At 34.9% G+C, this 17,413-nt stretch overlaps 1 protein-coding gene across 1 annotated transcript in view; it reads right to left on the minus strand.

The window, feature by feature from the left end:
* Window positions 1-3,579: 3,579 nt before the first annotated feature.
* The window catches only part of MIB1 (mindbomb E3 ubiquitin protein ligase 1), a 113,158-nt gene continuing 99,324 nt past the window's right edge, over window positions 3,580-17,413 (minus strand). The window contains exons 17-21 of the mRNA XM_029223352.1: window positions 16,939-17,131; window positions 11,990-12,068; window positions 8,410-8,523; window positions 6,889-6,989; window positions 3,580-4,409 (exon numbers count right to left, since the gene is read on the minus strand). Of these exons, the coding sequence (XP_029079185.1) occupies window positions 4,269-4,409; window positions 6,889-6,989; window positions 8,410-8,523; window positions 11,990-12,068; window positions 16,939-17,131 (628 nt within the window). The 3' untranslated portion in view covers window positions 3,580-4,268. The remainder of the gene's footprint in view (window positions 4,410-6,888; window positions 6,990-8,409; window positions 8,524-11,989; window positions 12,069-16,938; window positions 17,132-17,413) is intronic.

The following is a 17,413-nucleotide window of genomic DNA, read 5'->3' on the forward strand; positions in this document are numbered from 1 at the left end:
AATTTAATGTTTTGAAGTACAACTGTAATTAATACTGTTATAGTTATATATATATATGTTAAAGTTCCAAGGCTATACATGATTATCAAGTAATATCAGTAAGCATTCCTATCATAATATTCAAGCAAATAAAATTAGGCTGCTTTTTGAGAGAAAAATACATTTTGAAACAGTTACAAGTAGACTTAAAGAAAACTGACATTTTCAACAAAGAGGCACACAAAATTTGCGAATATCTATTACCTTCCCAGTTTAGTACAAATTCAAAGCTAACCTAATTCTAATGTTTAAAATGTGTTTCTCCCCTCTGGCTCAAAATGAAATAACAAACCCTTCTAATTAAAAGATATTTAAAACCTACTCAATTACAACTGATGATAATTGGGAGGGAGGGGAGAAATTCTGTCTCCCTCAGATTTGATATTTACCATCACTTTAGATCTTGCAAACACAAACAAACTCTTAAGATAATTCAGGTGTTTCTTGATTTATACTTAATCAAAATTCTATTCCACTGGAGGAGGGAGAGGGCGGTTGTTGCTTAATGGGTACAGAGTTTCAATTCTGCAAAATGAGAAAGTTCTGGAGATCTGTTTCACAGCAACGTGAATATACTTAACACTACTCAACTGTATGCTTAAAACTTGTTAGGATAGTAAATTTTATGGTTTGTGTTTTTAACCACAATTTTAAAAATGCAAAAACTTCTATGCCGAAATTCAATTTTTACACAAATTATTCCTATAAATATTTTAGATACTCTGAGAGGGTAAGTGGATAAATGCTTTTCCTTTCGGATTTTTTTTTTAAAGCAAGCTGTTCTAAAGTCTACAATTTCCAAAGCAATTATCAATGAAACTACACTAAAAACTGCCTGAAAGACCCTTCATTCAATTGAATATACTCTCTACACTTACTGCTTTGATAAAATCTACATGATCCCCATTTTTCTCTAAACTCAGAAACTGACTTTTCTTTCTTACTTACTGCAACCCCTGCCATCCTCCCTATCCAACTCCATCACCAATTGCCCTAGTTCGTAAGGTTAAATATTTCTTAGTCCAAAAGGGTCCAAAACTCATAATAAACAAAGAATAGCAACTGGGCAACACATAACTAGACAGTCTATTTCTACCATGTAAAAATGACCTAGAAAGCTCTGAAATTTGAATTGGATAAATCTTAAGCAGCATGCATTGCAATATGCTAAAATGCTCTTACAGGCTAAAGCCATCAAATATATAAATTTAAGAAAGTTATTTTCAACATTATCAATTAATTTTATGCCTCGGGAGCTAGATGGTTAATCTGCAATGTTTAAAATTACAAATAACCAAGCATAATTTGGCCAGCTAAACCAGAACACTTAATATAATATTCCTATACTAATACAAAATGATCTTCTCTTGAAAAACTTTCTTGCTCCCAATAAAATTAAATATGTATATAGTATAAACAGTAAGAATGTTAAACTATGTGAAGAAAAACTATTAGAATAGCACCATCTGGTAAGTTGTATCTATGTTTTGGGTAACAGAGCTGACAATGTTAGAAGAATAAAAGAAAAAAAAATGTGGTAGCAGTGAGGGGGTACAGAGAGGGAATCCAAATACTACTTAATGACAAGTCTTCCAAAACATTAGGAAGAAATGTTATGTCTTCAGATCCCTTCTTTCTGAAGGGAATACTTCAAATATACAATGGCTGCATGATAAATTCTGTATGTGCTTAGAAGCTGACAATTTTTTCATTGTTGTGTACCTTGCCCCTGAAGCCCAATAAATATGTTTTTGAATGAATGCATGTCAGTTTTGTTTTTTTTTTTAAACGAATCTAGGAAAAGAAAAAGCTCTTTTGAGGCACAAGGTAAAGAGATGATAATGACAAGGAAACATCCTAATTGGGAAAGTACTGCTGAGACATATAATAAGAGGTAGCAGTTTCACAGAGTTAGAGCAAAGTCATTAAACAATTAAGTTCTTAATCTTATTCTCTCTCACAAACTGAAAATAAGTTTAAAATAATTTTTTAGGTGCTTACAAACATGAATAGAGAAACATTTTCTTTTCACTAGACAAATTTCAATGTGGTACAAACAAAGAAGCACTATAATTATAGTGACTTTTGTAATAGTTTATAAGTTATTATATTTTTAGTATGGAGGAAATAAACTAGTCTGGAAGATGAAACTGCCTTTTAGGGATATAAGTTTAAGCACTGCAGCTCAGAAGACAGACAATAAGAATTTAAGTGAAGTAAAGCTCCTGACCATACAATTCTCTGTTTGGCCAAGCTATGCATGAGTCAGCTAGATGTTCCCTCCTTACAAGTTGATCTACTGGAAAAGAGATGGGCAGCCTCTGGCATGGAAGAGAAAGAAAACCCTGACTTACATTGTTTTCAGATCTGAAAGAAAACAGTCTGTCTCTTTATGTGAACGTCATCAGACAGATATTCTATCTTTTCATAACTTCAAAATATGGCTTAATCAACAGCCTCAGTGGCTCATTATTAGATAACTGAGTAGAGACGATATAAATTTTCAAATTTAAAATTTATAAAAATTTTACTGTTCTAAATAAGCCACTCAGCTTAAACACAGATACGGAATTACCGAGACTATAAAGCCAGGCAGCAAAGCACACCATTGTTCTCACCAGGACTTGCAGAGGCGGCAGCCATTAATTAGCCAGAAATACAATGCTGTGAGGGCTAGAGACTCTGTACTTTCAAATTTAGCTGTTGCAGCAGAAAAACTGAAATAAGAACCAGGTTCAAAGGGGAAAAAACTGACAAAAAAGATAACTATCCTTAGGAGTTAACTTATACACAGTATATAGTAGATACTATTGTAAACAGCTGATTATTTATATAATTATAAATATATATTTATTTATAATCTAGCAGTAATGAACCCCAAAACACTTATTTATGTGTATATTCATTTTAGACGCTGAAAGATTACTCATTCCAAGGAGAAAAAATAATTAGATGTTCTACAGTAAACAAAACAAAACCACAGGTAATCAGACATATTTCTGTAAATGTCCTAGTCATTCTTTCTAAAGTAAGTATCTATCAACTGGTTATTTACTAGGTCTTGGATATTGCTGGCAGTTGAAATAACATCCCCATCGTTAGGTATGAAGAGAGACCCTGTTCTTTACAGTAAGCTCTACTGTCTGAGAGAGAATGGAAGCGAGGCCTATGATGAAGGTAGAATCAGTTAACACTGGCAGAATTAACAGACACGGAGGAGAAAGGACCGCTGCCTTTGGACAGTGCATTACCCTTCTTGGATCACTGCTACTCAGCACGTTAGAGAAGCTAAACTGAACCTCAGAGACCCAAACAGGGCAATATCATTTCACTGGTCAGATCAAGCCTAGATAAGTAACCACGGGGGAAACTGAGGCACACTTCCCACAGACAGTTTTTTAAAAGCTGGCTGAACAAAACAGTGTACAAATTAATATAAGAAAGGCAACCGTTAACAGTCAGTTAATAGGTGCTCTTTTATTGGATGACTCCCCCCACCCCCTTCAGTTCCCCACTATGATTGCTTATTTTTCCTTTTCATGTCTATCAGTCATTTTGAAACTGGCAAGTTGATTCAAGTTAAACAATTTTCCTTTGAATCCAGAAAATAAGTTAAATGCAAACTTAATATTCTCTCATTCTATATTTCCATGTACTCTAAGAATTTAGAAACAATCACTTGATAACTTTATGTTATCTTAAAAAGAGAATCCTCTCTTCAGTATTCCCTTAACCATGCAGAACTTGTACTATAATTTTATCGTTTAACATACATGACATAATGGTTTGACTTCCCCCTTTCATTTGATGCATGACTTTTCTGAGTACCTGTATCAGCTCACTGTGTAAAATCATGATAAATTGAAAGATAGCTGATCATAAGGAAGTATATCTTTTGAGGTCTAACAAACTTATAAACTATAAGAGAAAATGCAATAAAAACAAAAATAACAGGAGATCCTTAAAGGATTTTCCCCCTTAGAAGTCAAAGGTAAATCACCTATGAATTACATGGATTTGATGTTTCAGATTGAAAGGAAAAAAACAAACACAGCTTCAAACACTGTTTTGTAGAGTTTTTGTTGTTGTTGTTCTGGTACATTTACAGTCTAATAACACTCTAGTAAAGAAACTATGATATTAAAAATTAATTCATTAGAACTTCCAACTAGCTCACTAAGATCTCATGACCAAATACTTTAGCTAACAAAACACACTGAGTTTTTAAGTTAATACAAAAGAATCCTTCGTTCAATAGCCTTTCGACAAATAGGACATTCACTCATTCGGTCTCCACAGAGCTGGCACGTTCCATGGCCACAAAGGAAAATCATATTCTTCAGACGATCCAAACACACAGGGCACATTGTCTGGAATGTGAGATAACAAATAAAGTAATAAATGCTGAGACATTTTCTATTTTAAAAGTGTAATGTAACAACTCTGTAACATCATTAATTTTCTTTTATTGTTTTAGTCAAATAATCTTTTGTTGCTTTAAAATTTTTAAACAGTTAAAATATCATCCTTATAAAACAGAAATATTGGTTGTACTGTCAGGTCAGTATAAAAGGTACTATCTAAAATAAATATTACATAAAACAAATAGTATATAAAATTAAAAATTCAAATGCCAAAATCTAATAGGAAAAGGATGAAAATAGCCCCATTCAGTCTGACTCAGATTCTCCAACTCTAGGTACTATGCTGTTCTCGCATGAAAATAACACAATGTATGGGTCGGGGGGGGAGCAGTGAAGGGATGTTGCTGAGAACACACACATACCAAGCACCATGCTGGATATGATCCAGTCTCAAGGCCTACATCACTCCCACTTCAAAAAAGAGGAAACTGAGGCTTAGTGGGGTTAAAGACTTCCCAGGGCAAGCTATAATGTGAACTCAGGTCCACGTGGCCCCAGAGCTCTTGCTTTTAAAAATGATGCTGCACTGTAGTACTTTCAACGTAGACCCCCTTAGTTAAAAACAATTAACCTTAGTTATATATTATTAAATGTAACTTAATCAACTTAGAAGAATTAAGGAGGACACTTCTGTGAAGTTTTCTAGAAAATCACATATTTACTTACAAAGCACATTTTGCATTTTATATTTATAAAAACATATTTTACCTTAATATACCATAATGCTTCATGCTGAATTAGACCTTTCCCAAATAACATAGAAATGAAATAATTAAATTAAAATGTCTAGATTAATAAACCAGGCCTAAAGCCTATATGAAAATGTGGTAACCAACTCTGACAATACCAGAAATCATTGTGAAGAAAACAACAGAAAAAAAGAACCATAATCTAACTTGCTAGCTCCATTCTTCCAAAGTAAATTTTCACATTTATCCTTGAAATTTTGAGAAGCAAATTTGTAGAAAAATCGTAACTTTTTATTTTAAAAAGGCAAAGCAGCTTTTTAAAATTAAATTAGTTTCTTTTTCATTAAACTTTCCAGAGGTCTATGTAGTTAATTAATAACTTCCAAAAGTAAACACATCTGTGCAGTCTGGGTTAAGTTACTTTGGATTAATATATGCTTAACAGCACATAAAATTAATCTTTGTCTTTTAAAGAGACATTGGGGTAACAGAAAGATTGGGGATTTAAAATTTAAAAAGAGACTTATTCAGATGCTTTCTCTTGGTAACCTTGAAGGGGTCCCTGAAAGAAATTCCAACATTCCACAGAAAATAAGTTTTAACTGTTTAAATACTTTAGTGATGAAATATGGCCATGAAGATTATTTAAGAAAGAAAACACTTCAGATAGAAAAGACAAGAGTGAGACTCTTAACGACATGGCAACACTGATGTGACTGCCAAACTAGAGAAAGAACACCCTTTGCTACTCAATCTTTTCATTTGATTCAATCCTTTGAATCAAATCAGATTTAACTGGTGGGTCAAATGGTAAGCTAAGGGGGAAAAAAAGACTTTTTTATTACCAGATACCTAAAAATTTTAGGTAACTTCATTTTACTGTTGCTTTTATTAAATATTAAGCAGATATGAAAGAGTACTTCTGTTGGTATGTATAAGATATAAAGAACAATATAACCACCACCCACCTTAACACATGAATATATATCCTCCTCCACTCCTCACTGATAACCACTATTCTGAATTTTGCATTTATTTACCTTTCCCTTGCTTTTCTTTATACGTGTGTGTGTGTGTGCGCGCACGCATCCTTTTCTCCTTTTTAATGAAGTATCACATCTATACAGAAATGTGCACAAATCATAAATGTATAGTTTAATAAATGTTCACAAACCGATCAAATGCAAGTAATCAACTTAGATCATGAAATGGGACTATCAATACTCTAGAAATTTCCCTCGTGCCCCCTCCCAGCCATCTCAGCCAAAAAAAACCACTACCCTTGATTTTAATCACCATCTGTGTGATTTTTTTCTTCCAAGTTTACATCCCCAAACAATATCCTATTTAGTTTTACGAGACAGTGACAAACTTTCCCAAGGTGTTTTTACTAATTTATATTCCCACCAGCACTGTATGAGTTACGGCTGCTAAGTATTTTGCCTAAACACTTGATATTGACAGTTTCTAACATTTTTTCCCCTCAATCTGATAGGTAGGAAAAGATACCTCAGTGTGGTGTAGCATTTTTTCATGTTGGTCACTGGTGCATTTCCTATTTTGTAAAGTACTTGATGAAATCTTCTCATCAGACTTTGCTGATTGCAAATATTCAAACACTACAAGTGATACACTAATATGAGCCACGCTTACTACAGAAAACACTAGTAATTTTATAGAAAAAGATGAAATGCCGTTCTTCGAGTCACTGTTCACCATGAAGAAATCACTGTTACCTGCTCTTTAATGTCCTGTAACTGCTGCTGCAGCTTCTGCACGTCTGCATTGACGTTGGTGTTATCCTTATCCTTTTGTAACACCGGAATATTCCCACTTGCTATATAGTACAGATAAAGAATCTTAATATTACTGACTGTTCTGAAGCAAGAATGATTCTTTATTTCTAAAATCATTAGTTTTATTTATTAAAGATTATTATTAGAATCCTCTTAAAAAATTTATTTTCCCACGTGGACAACAGAAACAGCAGTGACATTCATGTTATACTCCTTCATTTATAATCTTTGGAAAACAAATAGGTTTACACATTAATTTCTAATTATATTTAACTCAGCTAGACAATAGTCCACACACAGAGTTCTGGGTTTTCCAAGGCTCTCCTTGTTTTGTTATTGATCTGAGATGAGGAACTCCATGAAAGAAAGGTCATGCTCTACTAAATGGAAGGAAATTTTTTATTTCCCTTTTCCTACTCTCTAGATTCTTGGTCTTTTACTCTAGTTAATCTGTCCCCAGGATTTTTATCCTGCCCTATCGGTGATAAAGAAAAAAAGCTCTGGGCATAAGTAGCTACGCTAATGTTCTTCCTCATCTGTACACAGAACAAAGAAATCAAAGAGACCATCCAGCTTATGTCTAGTGCAGAGATGAAAAATATTTTTATACAGCTGTACTACAGGTGACCCTTGAACAATGCAGGGGTTAATCAACAAATAACATAGTCTGCCCCCCACATCCATGGTTTCTCTACATTCCCAGATTCAACCAACCACACACGGACCATGTAGTCCTATAGTATTTACTACTAAAAAATATCCAAGTTTTGGGAGTTCCCTGGTGGCCCAGTGGTTAGGATTCCAGGCTTTCACTGACATGGCCCAGGTTCAATCCCTAGTTGGGGAACTGAGATCCCGCAAGCTGTGCAATATGGCCAAAAAAAAAAAAAAAAAAATCCAAGTTTAAATGGACCCTGGCAGTTCAAACCTGCGATGTTCGAGGGTCAACTGTACTGAAAAGGTTGAAGGTAAATAATTTACTTTTCATCTTTCCCCTTGTTCACTGGGTTACACTTCAGTTTATCTACAGTTACTCTGTCACAAAGAATTACTATTCCATAAAATACTTAAACACACGAGGTAAACCTATTTCATAAAATAATGAGGTTAATACTTGTGTAAATTGAGAAAATAATTTATAATATGATGTCCTCCCACCCTAAGACACAATAAATTTCATCGTAAAAATAGCCAGCAAATTTTCTTTAAGCAAGAATACTACAATGCTCCTTGTAACACACATGGAGGTTTCTTAAAAGTCTAATGTTTAAAGGTCCATAATCATATTACAAGTTAGAAAAATACAATTTCAGGTTTCTAATAATGTAACAAGAGCAAAACCCTACCCGTTCCTTGTAGATTCAAGTCACATACCTTCTGTTTTACAAGGAGACAGTGTATTATGAGAAGACATGTCTATGAAAGTCCCAATAAAAAAGCGAAGTAAGAAAATCCACTTACAGATATCATCAGTGGCATCCTCTGAACTTTTCCCTCCACAACACATGATGAAGGGCACTCTTCGTTCAACTACTGCCCGACACTGCACACACTTTTTCATCAGATTAGCACAGTCTGGAAACAGCAATAGGACACTTCTCACAAAAGAGAACATGAACAGGGTTGCCTTCCTCTGCTCATTTTTCATAACTTAAATTTAACACTAAGATAAACACTAAGTTATATCAATACACAATTCTACCTTCTTAAAATGTTATCAACCTAAGAATGTATATTTTTGATTGGTAGCCTCTAGAATACAGAGCCCATCATCATGAAACTAATGACATTTTCTAATACATTGGAATAAACTGTGAGGAGGAGGAGGTTCTAAGTGTTTTAAAAATATGTAACGTAAATATTTCAAGATCTTAAGGCTTGAGAATAAAGGAGGGAGACACCTTTCATAAATTTAACTACTACAACAAGAATTATAAGGCTGCTCACATGATACTTTTAAAAAAAATACTTCCTTTTGTAAATCGCTTATCTCTTAAATTCCTAAAATATGTTGAACAATTCTCTCCCTTCTATCAGACTGATGTAATCTAACAAGGAAATTGCTTAGTGACTACTTTTTTAATGTAGCAGTCAGGAAAATATCAAAACTTTATCATAATGGACTATCTTTCTAATACCTATATATCGGTAGAATGCTTCCCCATTCCAAGAAGAAATACCCAGGCACAATTCTATGTTATGGATTATTAATACTACACCTAAAATTATTAATTATAAAATAACACAGTATTTCAACATTCCTTCCCATTAGCATTTATTATGAAAAGTATACTCCATATCTTAGCCTATATACCAAGTGTCTTTGTCATTTCAAAAACAGGAAAAATAGCAAAAACTGTGGCAGGATGTCTTATGACAAGACAGTAATCCTTAACAAAGCACAAAACCACCAATGTGGACAAGGGGGTCACATACTCCCAACAGTACTTATGCTGGTGGACAGAGAACAACAATTCTCCGTCAAGGCCGATCCTGTTTCGAGGCCTAAACAAGAGATGGGTCTGATGCTGGCCTAGGCAAGATGCACTAGGTAGGAGCTAATGTTAGTAGATACCTGGTTTGGGGTTTGTCTTCAATCTGAGGGCAGGTTTTTTTTCTTGAATTTAAAGAATTAATTTACTTGCCTGAGTATATAATATGTAACCACAATTATTTTAAATTCTTGTAGCTATTAAGTTAGGTTGTTATATTGTTTATATAAAATCTTTCTTCCATCCCTCCAAAAGGGATGTAATTTCCCCTTCCTTTGGTTACTGTGATGTGGGGACTGGACCACCTGCTGTACTGTATACTCCTTGAGAAAGGGACATTTTCCACCTCAATTTCATCTTCCCTAGCAAATAAATGTTTACCAATGGTCTGTAAAACGGAGAAAACTCTACTTCTTAGGTTTCTTGTAAAGATAAAAGAGGAAACACTCAGAAAGAGATTTAAATGCCTGGTACAAATTAAGAGCTCAATAAAAGTTAGCTGTTGCTTTTGTTACATTCTAAAGCAAAAATAATGTAAAAACGTTGGGAAACTCCTGGGGGAAAATATTACTTTAAGGCTCTAGAATCTGTATTACCAACTACTAATTATAACCAGCTTTCAAGTCACTTTGGTCTCTGACAGGGTCAGCAAACCCAACCAATCACTTGTTTTTATAAATAAAGTTTTAATGGAAAACAGTCCCACCCATTTTGTTTACATATTGTCTGTGGTTATTTTTGCACTACAATGGAAGAGGTAAGCAATTGGAAAGAGTTGAGGTGTTACTACAGAAATCATGTGGCCCACAAAGCCAAAAATATGTTTTATTTGACCCTTTACAGAAAATGTTTGCTAACTCCTGGGCTATGAAAATTTACATAACCTGAGCTCTTTTTTACTTAAGACAGAATTCTCTTTCTTCATGCCCTCTGACAGCTGATAATAGCCATATACCAGTCTTTGGTAAACAGAAACAATTACGTGGAGCAGAATGTTACAGTAGAAAACCTTGATCCTTTCTTAGTTGACGAGCTGCCTATCAAAATGAAAAAAACAAATAAACAAACAAAACACCAATGCTTAAAGCAAATCTGTGCCAATGAGATTAATCTATTACACAGTTTGTTACTTTAGTCAAATGTTATATGAAAAACCAACACCTAACTGACTGAAACACCATGCTTTACTTTGGGTCCAGTTAAGTGAAGTATAAATTGTTAAACTTATTTAAAATTCTTCACTAACAAGTAAAAAGCAAAAAGGAGGATATTAATACTAAGTATATTAACTTGAAAAGAATAAGGGAGATATATAAAAGCAAAGTTTAAAACTCCTCTTAAACTTTAATATCATCCTCACAAAGAAGATTTCTATAAGCTCTCTTGACACAGAGGTTAAGGAAGGTTAAGAAGGCCAGAAATTATTGCCCCAAATGGTTGCTGTGGGTGGTTCAGCAGGGGGGAAAGTATACAGGAGAGGCAACATAAAGGTGAAGATGTGTTAATTTCATATGTGAAAAAAGGCTAGACTAAATGTATCAACACTCATTTTTGGAAATAAATTTCTCCTGCGTGTGAGAAGTGGTCATTTTGTGCTCATACAACAAATGAAATAAAAAGCTAAGCTGGACCCTCCTACACTGTTGGTGGGAATATAAATTGGTACAGCTCCTATGGAGGACAGTATGGAGGTTCCTTAAAAAACTAAAAATAGAGCTACCATATGATCCACAATCCCATGCCTGGGCATATACCTGGGGAAAACCATAATTTGAAAAGATACATGCACCCCAATGTTCACTGCAGCACTATTTACAATAGCCAGGACACGGAAGCAACCTAAATGTCCACTGACAGAGGAATGGATAAAGAAGATGTGGTACATATATACCATGGAATATTACTCAGCCATAAAAAAGAAGGAAAGAATGCCATTTGCAACAACATGAATGGACCTAGAGATCATCATGCTAAGTGAAGTAAGTCAGACAGAGGGGGACAAGTATTGTCTGATACTGCTGAACTTATTTACAAAATAGAAATCGAGTTACAAATGTAGAAAACAATCTTATGGTTACCAGGAAGGAAGGAAGGGGGAGAGGGATAAATGGGAGACTGGGATTGACATCTACACGCTACTATATATAAAACAGATAACTAATAAGGACCTACTGTATAGCACAGGAAACTCTACCCAATACTCCATAATAACCTATATGGGAAAATAATCTAAAAAGAGTGGATATGTGTGTAACTGACCCACTTTGCTGTACAGCAGAAAGTAATACAACACTGTAAATCAACTATACTCCAAAAAAAAAAAGAAAAGAAAAAGGTGAGCTGGGAGAATGCAGTACATCGAGTCTTCCCTAACACTTAGGACTAAGGAGGGAAAGAGGTGCCACTCTTGTACAGAGAACAGATGGAGGGTTCTAGAGGCCCACCAACTCCTCTGTTCATGAGTTATTAAAAAAGTAATTCAAAGACATAATTTGTTTCACTTTCTACTTTTATAATAATTCTGAGGAAGTTCTGTATGGGCTACTTACTCTCACAAGCACACATGTGTCCGCAAGGCTGAAAAAGAACAGCTGCTTTCTTGTCAGAACATACCACACATTCTTCGATCTGCAAAAAAGAGGTTACAGCAAAAGCGTAAACATCTACAAATACATCTAGTGACTCTTAACAGTTCCTTCTGTATCCAAATGTATTTCTCCTCTATAAGGAAACACTCCTGCAAAGAAGAATTTAACACACACTTACCTGTCCTCTACTTTCTTGGTTACTCATTTTCACATCTTTGAAGACCCCAGCTAAACTGGTCTAGCTCCACTTTAGCCTCCCTACCTGTCCTAAAGAATGATACAGAAAAACTCCATTTCTTCTGAGGTCAGGGAAAACAGACTAGACTTCAATTTTCTTTCTTTTTTTTTTTAATTACTTTGAGGACTTCCCTAGCAGTCCAGTGGTTAAGACTCTGCCTTCCAATGCAGAGGGTGTGGGTTTGATCCCTGGTCAGGGAGCTAAGATCCCACATGCCTTGGGGGCCAAAAAACAAAAAAAAAAACCAAAACAAAAAATAGAAGCAATATTGTAACAAATTCAACAAAGACTTTAAAAATGGTCCACATCAAAAAAAAAAAAAAAACTACTTTGGAGAGAAAAATCAAAAGAACAAATGACTGAGATAAGATAGATTTCTAATATTCATAAAATTCTAGCCACATTAGCCAGACAGCTAAAGCTTAAGGGGGATTTTTCTGTTTACCCACATCCGAGGAATTCCACCTAACTCATCCTTTCCCAGGACTTGGAATTTCCCCACACTGGCTGAAGCCCAGAGCTCTGGACTATTCTTTTCGCCTGATCTCCACAAGTCCTCCACAACCTATTCATAATTTCCCTCAATTTTTCCTCCTCTTCTCCACTTAATCTGAGTTCTGCGTGTGTAACTATTTCTTAACTTTGCTCTGGTTCTCTGACTCCCATCTGCCTACTGCCCTTGGCCCCACATCCATCTTTCACTGATTCTCCTCCTTTCTGACACACATTCACCCCTATCTGTGTCATTTAACATTACTGTCCAAAAATGATGACCACCACTTCACCTAAACAACCAAAATATTGGACCTTCCCAACTTAGACCTTGCTATGTACATAGAATTTACATAGTCGTAGTAATCTAGTGGGAAGCAGTAAGACATGGTTAGTCAGGATCTTTATGTTCCTGCATTCCAATTCCAGCTCCAATACTAACAAATTACCTAACACTGTAGAGCTGCAGCTTTTAAAAAATCTGAACAATAAAGAACAATCCTTCTTCACAAGGTGTTAAAGTGTCAATTAGAAGACAAGGAGAGGACTCAGGTGGCCCTTATTCAAGTATATCCTAGAACAATTCTAACTATGAGATAGGAGGGCATATTTTAAGTAAGATATAACAATATAGAGTAGAAGAAAGAGTTCTGAGAAATATTTAAGAAGACTTGGTAACTAATAAAATGTATAGAATGGTGAAGAAGAGATCTAAGATATCTGCTAAGTTTCTGACTTGATTTAAAACAGTTGAAAGAAACACATTTCAGTCGCCTACAGCTTATAGGATGCAAGACCAGGGTGTTCTTTCCAACTCTAGGATTATACATACAGGCTTTAAGACCTACTCAAGGTCAGACTATAACAAACGCAATGTTTACCTTCAGTACACAAATCCAGCCCACAAACTGCAAACACTAAGCAGTACACTACCAGAACCACAGTGGGGAGCAGAGACAGGAAGACCCCGGAAATGGGTGACTAAGGAACCCACAGCCTGGAGGTAGGTACACTAACTTTTCATAGCTCCCAACAAAGTTTTTCCTCTCTCTAAAAAAATGGCTGAAATAAACAAATGGGACCTAATGAAACTTAAAACCTTTGCACAGCAAAGGAAACCATAAACAAGGCGAAAAGACAACCCTCAGAATGGGAGAAAATATTTGCAAATGAAGCAACTGACAAAGGATTAATCTCCAAAATATAGGAGCAGCACATATGGCTCAATAACAAAAAAACAAACAACCCAATCAAAAAATGGGTGGAAGACGTAAATAGACATTTCTCCAAAGAAGACATGCAGACAGCCAACAAACACATGAAAAAATGCTCAACATCACTAATTATTAAGACAAATGCAAATCAAAACTATGATGAGGTATCACCTCACACCTGTCAGAATGGCCATCCTCAAAAAATCTACAAACAATAAATGCTGGAGAGGGTGTGGAGAAAAGGGAACCGTCATACACTGCTGGTGGGAATGTAAATTGATACAGCCACTATGGAAAACAGTATGGAGGTTCCTTAAAAAACTAAAAATAGAACTACCATATGACCCAGCAATCCCACTACTGGGCATATACCCAGAGAAAACCATAATTCAAAAAAACACATGCACCCCAATGTTCATAGCAGCCCTGTTTACAACAGCCAGGACCTGGAAGCAACCTAAATGTCCATCAACAGAGGAATGGATAAAGAAGATGTGGTACATATATACCATGGAATATTACTCAGCCATAAAACAGAATGAAATTGGGTCATTTGCAGAGACGTGGATGGACCTAGAGACTGTCATACAGAGTGAAGTCAGTCAGAAAGAGAAAAGCAAATATCGTATAATAATGCATATACGTGGAATCTAGAAAAATGGTACAGATGATCTTATTTGCAAAGCAGAAACAGAGACACAGATGTAGAGAACAAATGCACGGATACCAAGGGGGAAAGGGGTGGGGTGGACGGAATTGGGAGACTGGGACTGACACATATACATTATTGATACTATGTATAAAATAGACAACTGATGGGAACACACTGTACAGCAAATGGAACTCTACCTAATGCACTGTGGTGACCTAAATGGGAAGGAAGTCCAAAAGGGAGGGGATCTCTCTATGTGTATGGCTGATTCATTTTGTTGTGCACCAGAGGCTAACACAACGTTGTAAAGCAACCATACTCCAATGAAAATTAATTAAAAACAAAATAAAATAAAGGAAGAGCTGAGGACCATGGCTAAATTTCAAAGGTGTGTGAGTCAGCTATCTGGCTGGCTAATAAGCTAAAAAGAAAAGTAGGCACAGTATGGGTGAAAGAAGTGAAAATCCCAAACTTTAGCAACTAGACAGACAGACAAAAGTCTCAAGAGCAATGACGACACGGAGGTGAAACTCTGACTGATCTAGCCATTTATTTGTACGTAAGGAGCATCTTCATATAAATATTTTAATAACTGTATGTGCTAAATACTGGTCAAACATTAAAATGTGACAATTAAAAAAAGTAAATTAGATATTATGTGTACAGTGTCTAGTTCAATGCCTAATATAAAATCAGCGCTTAATACACGATGATTCTCTTCTCCTCTCTATATAAAAGATGTGTTGGTTTTTAAAATGATTCCCGATGCAACTGTCTACATATCTGAATTGCTGATAAAGAGCTTAAAATTATCTAGCAAACCAATCTAATAATCATTTACTTACCCGTTCAGCTATTATTAAAAAAAAATTTTTCTAAGCATAACTTTTACCCCTTCTGGATTTTTTCTCCTCAGATTACATTCCCAGGAGTGGAATTACTATATCAAATCATATTTATTGTAACTCTTTGTATATATATTGTCAGGATGGTCTCTCAAAAAAATGTAAACCCATTTATTCAGCCAACTGCAGTGTTAAGAGAGTACTCATTTCTCTTTCCTAGCTAGCATTATTTAAAGTTTATTTTTGCTAATTGGACAAGAATGGCTAATAATAGTTCATAATTTTTAATTTGTATTTCTTTAATTGCTAAAGAGACCAAGCTTGTTTATTCTCCCTCTCTCCAAATACTAGTTTTACAATTTGTTTTATCTTCAGTGAAGATGTTCACAATCCTTTAACCACTTGGGGTCGCTATTTCTTTACATTCGAAGGCTCTGCAACGAACTTGGCAAATCTCTTTGGTGGGTATGTAAGTTTTTCTACTTTTGTACAGGTTTGAAAATTCCATAACTTAAAATACAAACAGACTCCTTACTAATTCTTGGAATTCAGAACTGGTCTAAAAAGGAATGACAACATAATCCTTCCTCTCTACCTTCCTGTTCTGTCAACCCTCCCTTGCAGACATTGGTTTTAATTCTGTCTGTGTATCATAACACAGAGGAAAGAACAGTGACTTAAGAATCAAGAAAACTGCGTTGAAGACCCAACTGTCAGTGTACTTCTTTGAGCTTTGCTTTTTTCAATTATTTCAGTAAACCAAAATGAGTAAGATGGAAAAGCACTCAGTTACATGGGAAAAAAAAATGAAACCAGAAACCCAGAAAAGAATACTGCTTCTCAAAAAGCAAAAGGAGTCAGATGAGATAAAAAGTTCAGAGGAGATACAGAATTTGACCACCAAAAACTGCAGGATGATCAGACTTTATTTGCCTAATGGTGGGATACGGTACGAAATGAATAGCATTGTCTATGAAGTTTTCTTGCCCAGTATGTCTAAGCTGACCCTAATCAAGCAGTTAGATCTAACTTCCAGTTTACAAAAACACAAAGGATATAGAAACAAATTAAAGAACACCATGATAAAAATCAAATGAATCCAGAATGTGTGATATTCTACCGAAAAAATCAACTAGTCTTTTACAAAGAGGAATACAAAACAATCCATGTACTCAAAAAAGGTGCAATATACAAGTAACTACAACACAAAGTGGAATTAAATACACCTTTGGGTTATAAGGCGCTTTGAAAGTAAAACAGTAGATTACTTTTATTTTTAACTAGTACTGTAGTTTACATATTTCAATTGGTGTCTTGATAAATGTATAAATTATACATTCCCATATTTAGATCAGTCTTAGGAAGAACAAAATTAAAAGACACGTGGCATCATATAATCTTATTTATCATTAACTATAGTCTTAAAGAACTTCAAAAAATAATAAAATGCTATATTAAAAACATATTACCTTTGTCCTGGATTGAACTTGTTCTTTACAGATGAGGCATTTCTTGACTCGTGGAGAACACAAAGAACAGGTAGCAATATGTCCACATGGGCCAAAAAGAGTATCTCTCTTCATATCTGAGCACACCATACACTCTTCTAAGGTTTCAGAATCATTACTAATCATAGAAGGACTTCGAGAACCCACCTGACCACTAATAAAAGAAAGTATTTCTAATCAAGCCTCTGAGAATATTCATATTACAAATTCATTAATTTAAATGTTTTTTAAAACATCTAGAGCATCATTAGTATGGGTAAAAAACTTTAGTTATGTTAAAAATTAAGCTTTAACATCTATATATGAAACACTGTATACTATATTTTTCTACTTCTCTGCATTTTTACATACTTCTAGTACAATTCAAATTTCAATTCACCAAATCCTCACCCAATGGAAAAGAGTGAATCTTCTTCTAACAAAGAAATCAAACACA

This window comes from Monodon monoceros, unplaced genomic scaffold, assembly GCF_005190385.1.
Source record: "Monodon monoceros isolate NGI ecotype Baffin Bay Population unplaced genomic scaffold, NGI_Narwhal_1 Super_Scaffold_1, whole genome shotgun sequence".
NCBI classification, from domain to species: domain Eukaryota; kingdom Metazoa; phylum Chordata; class Mammalia; order Artiodactyla; family Monodontidae; genus Monodon; species Monodon monoceros.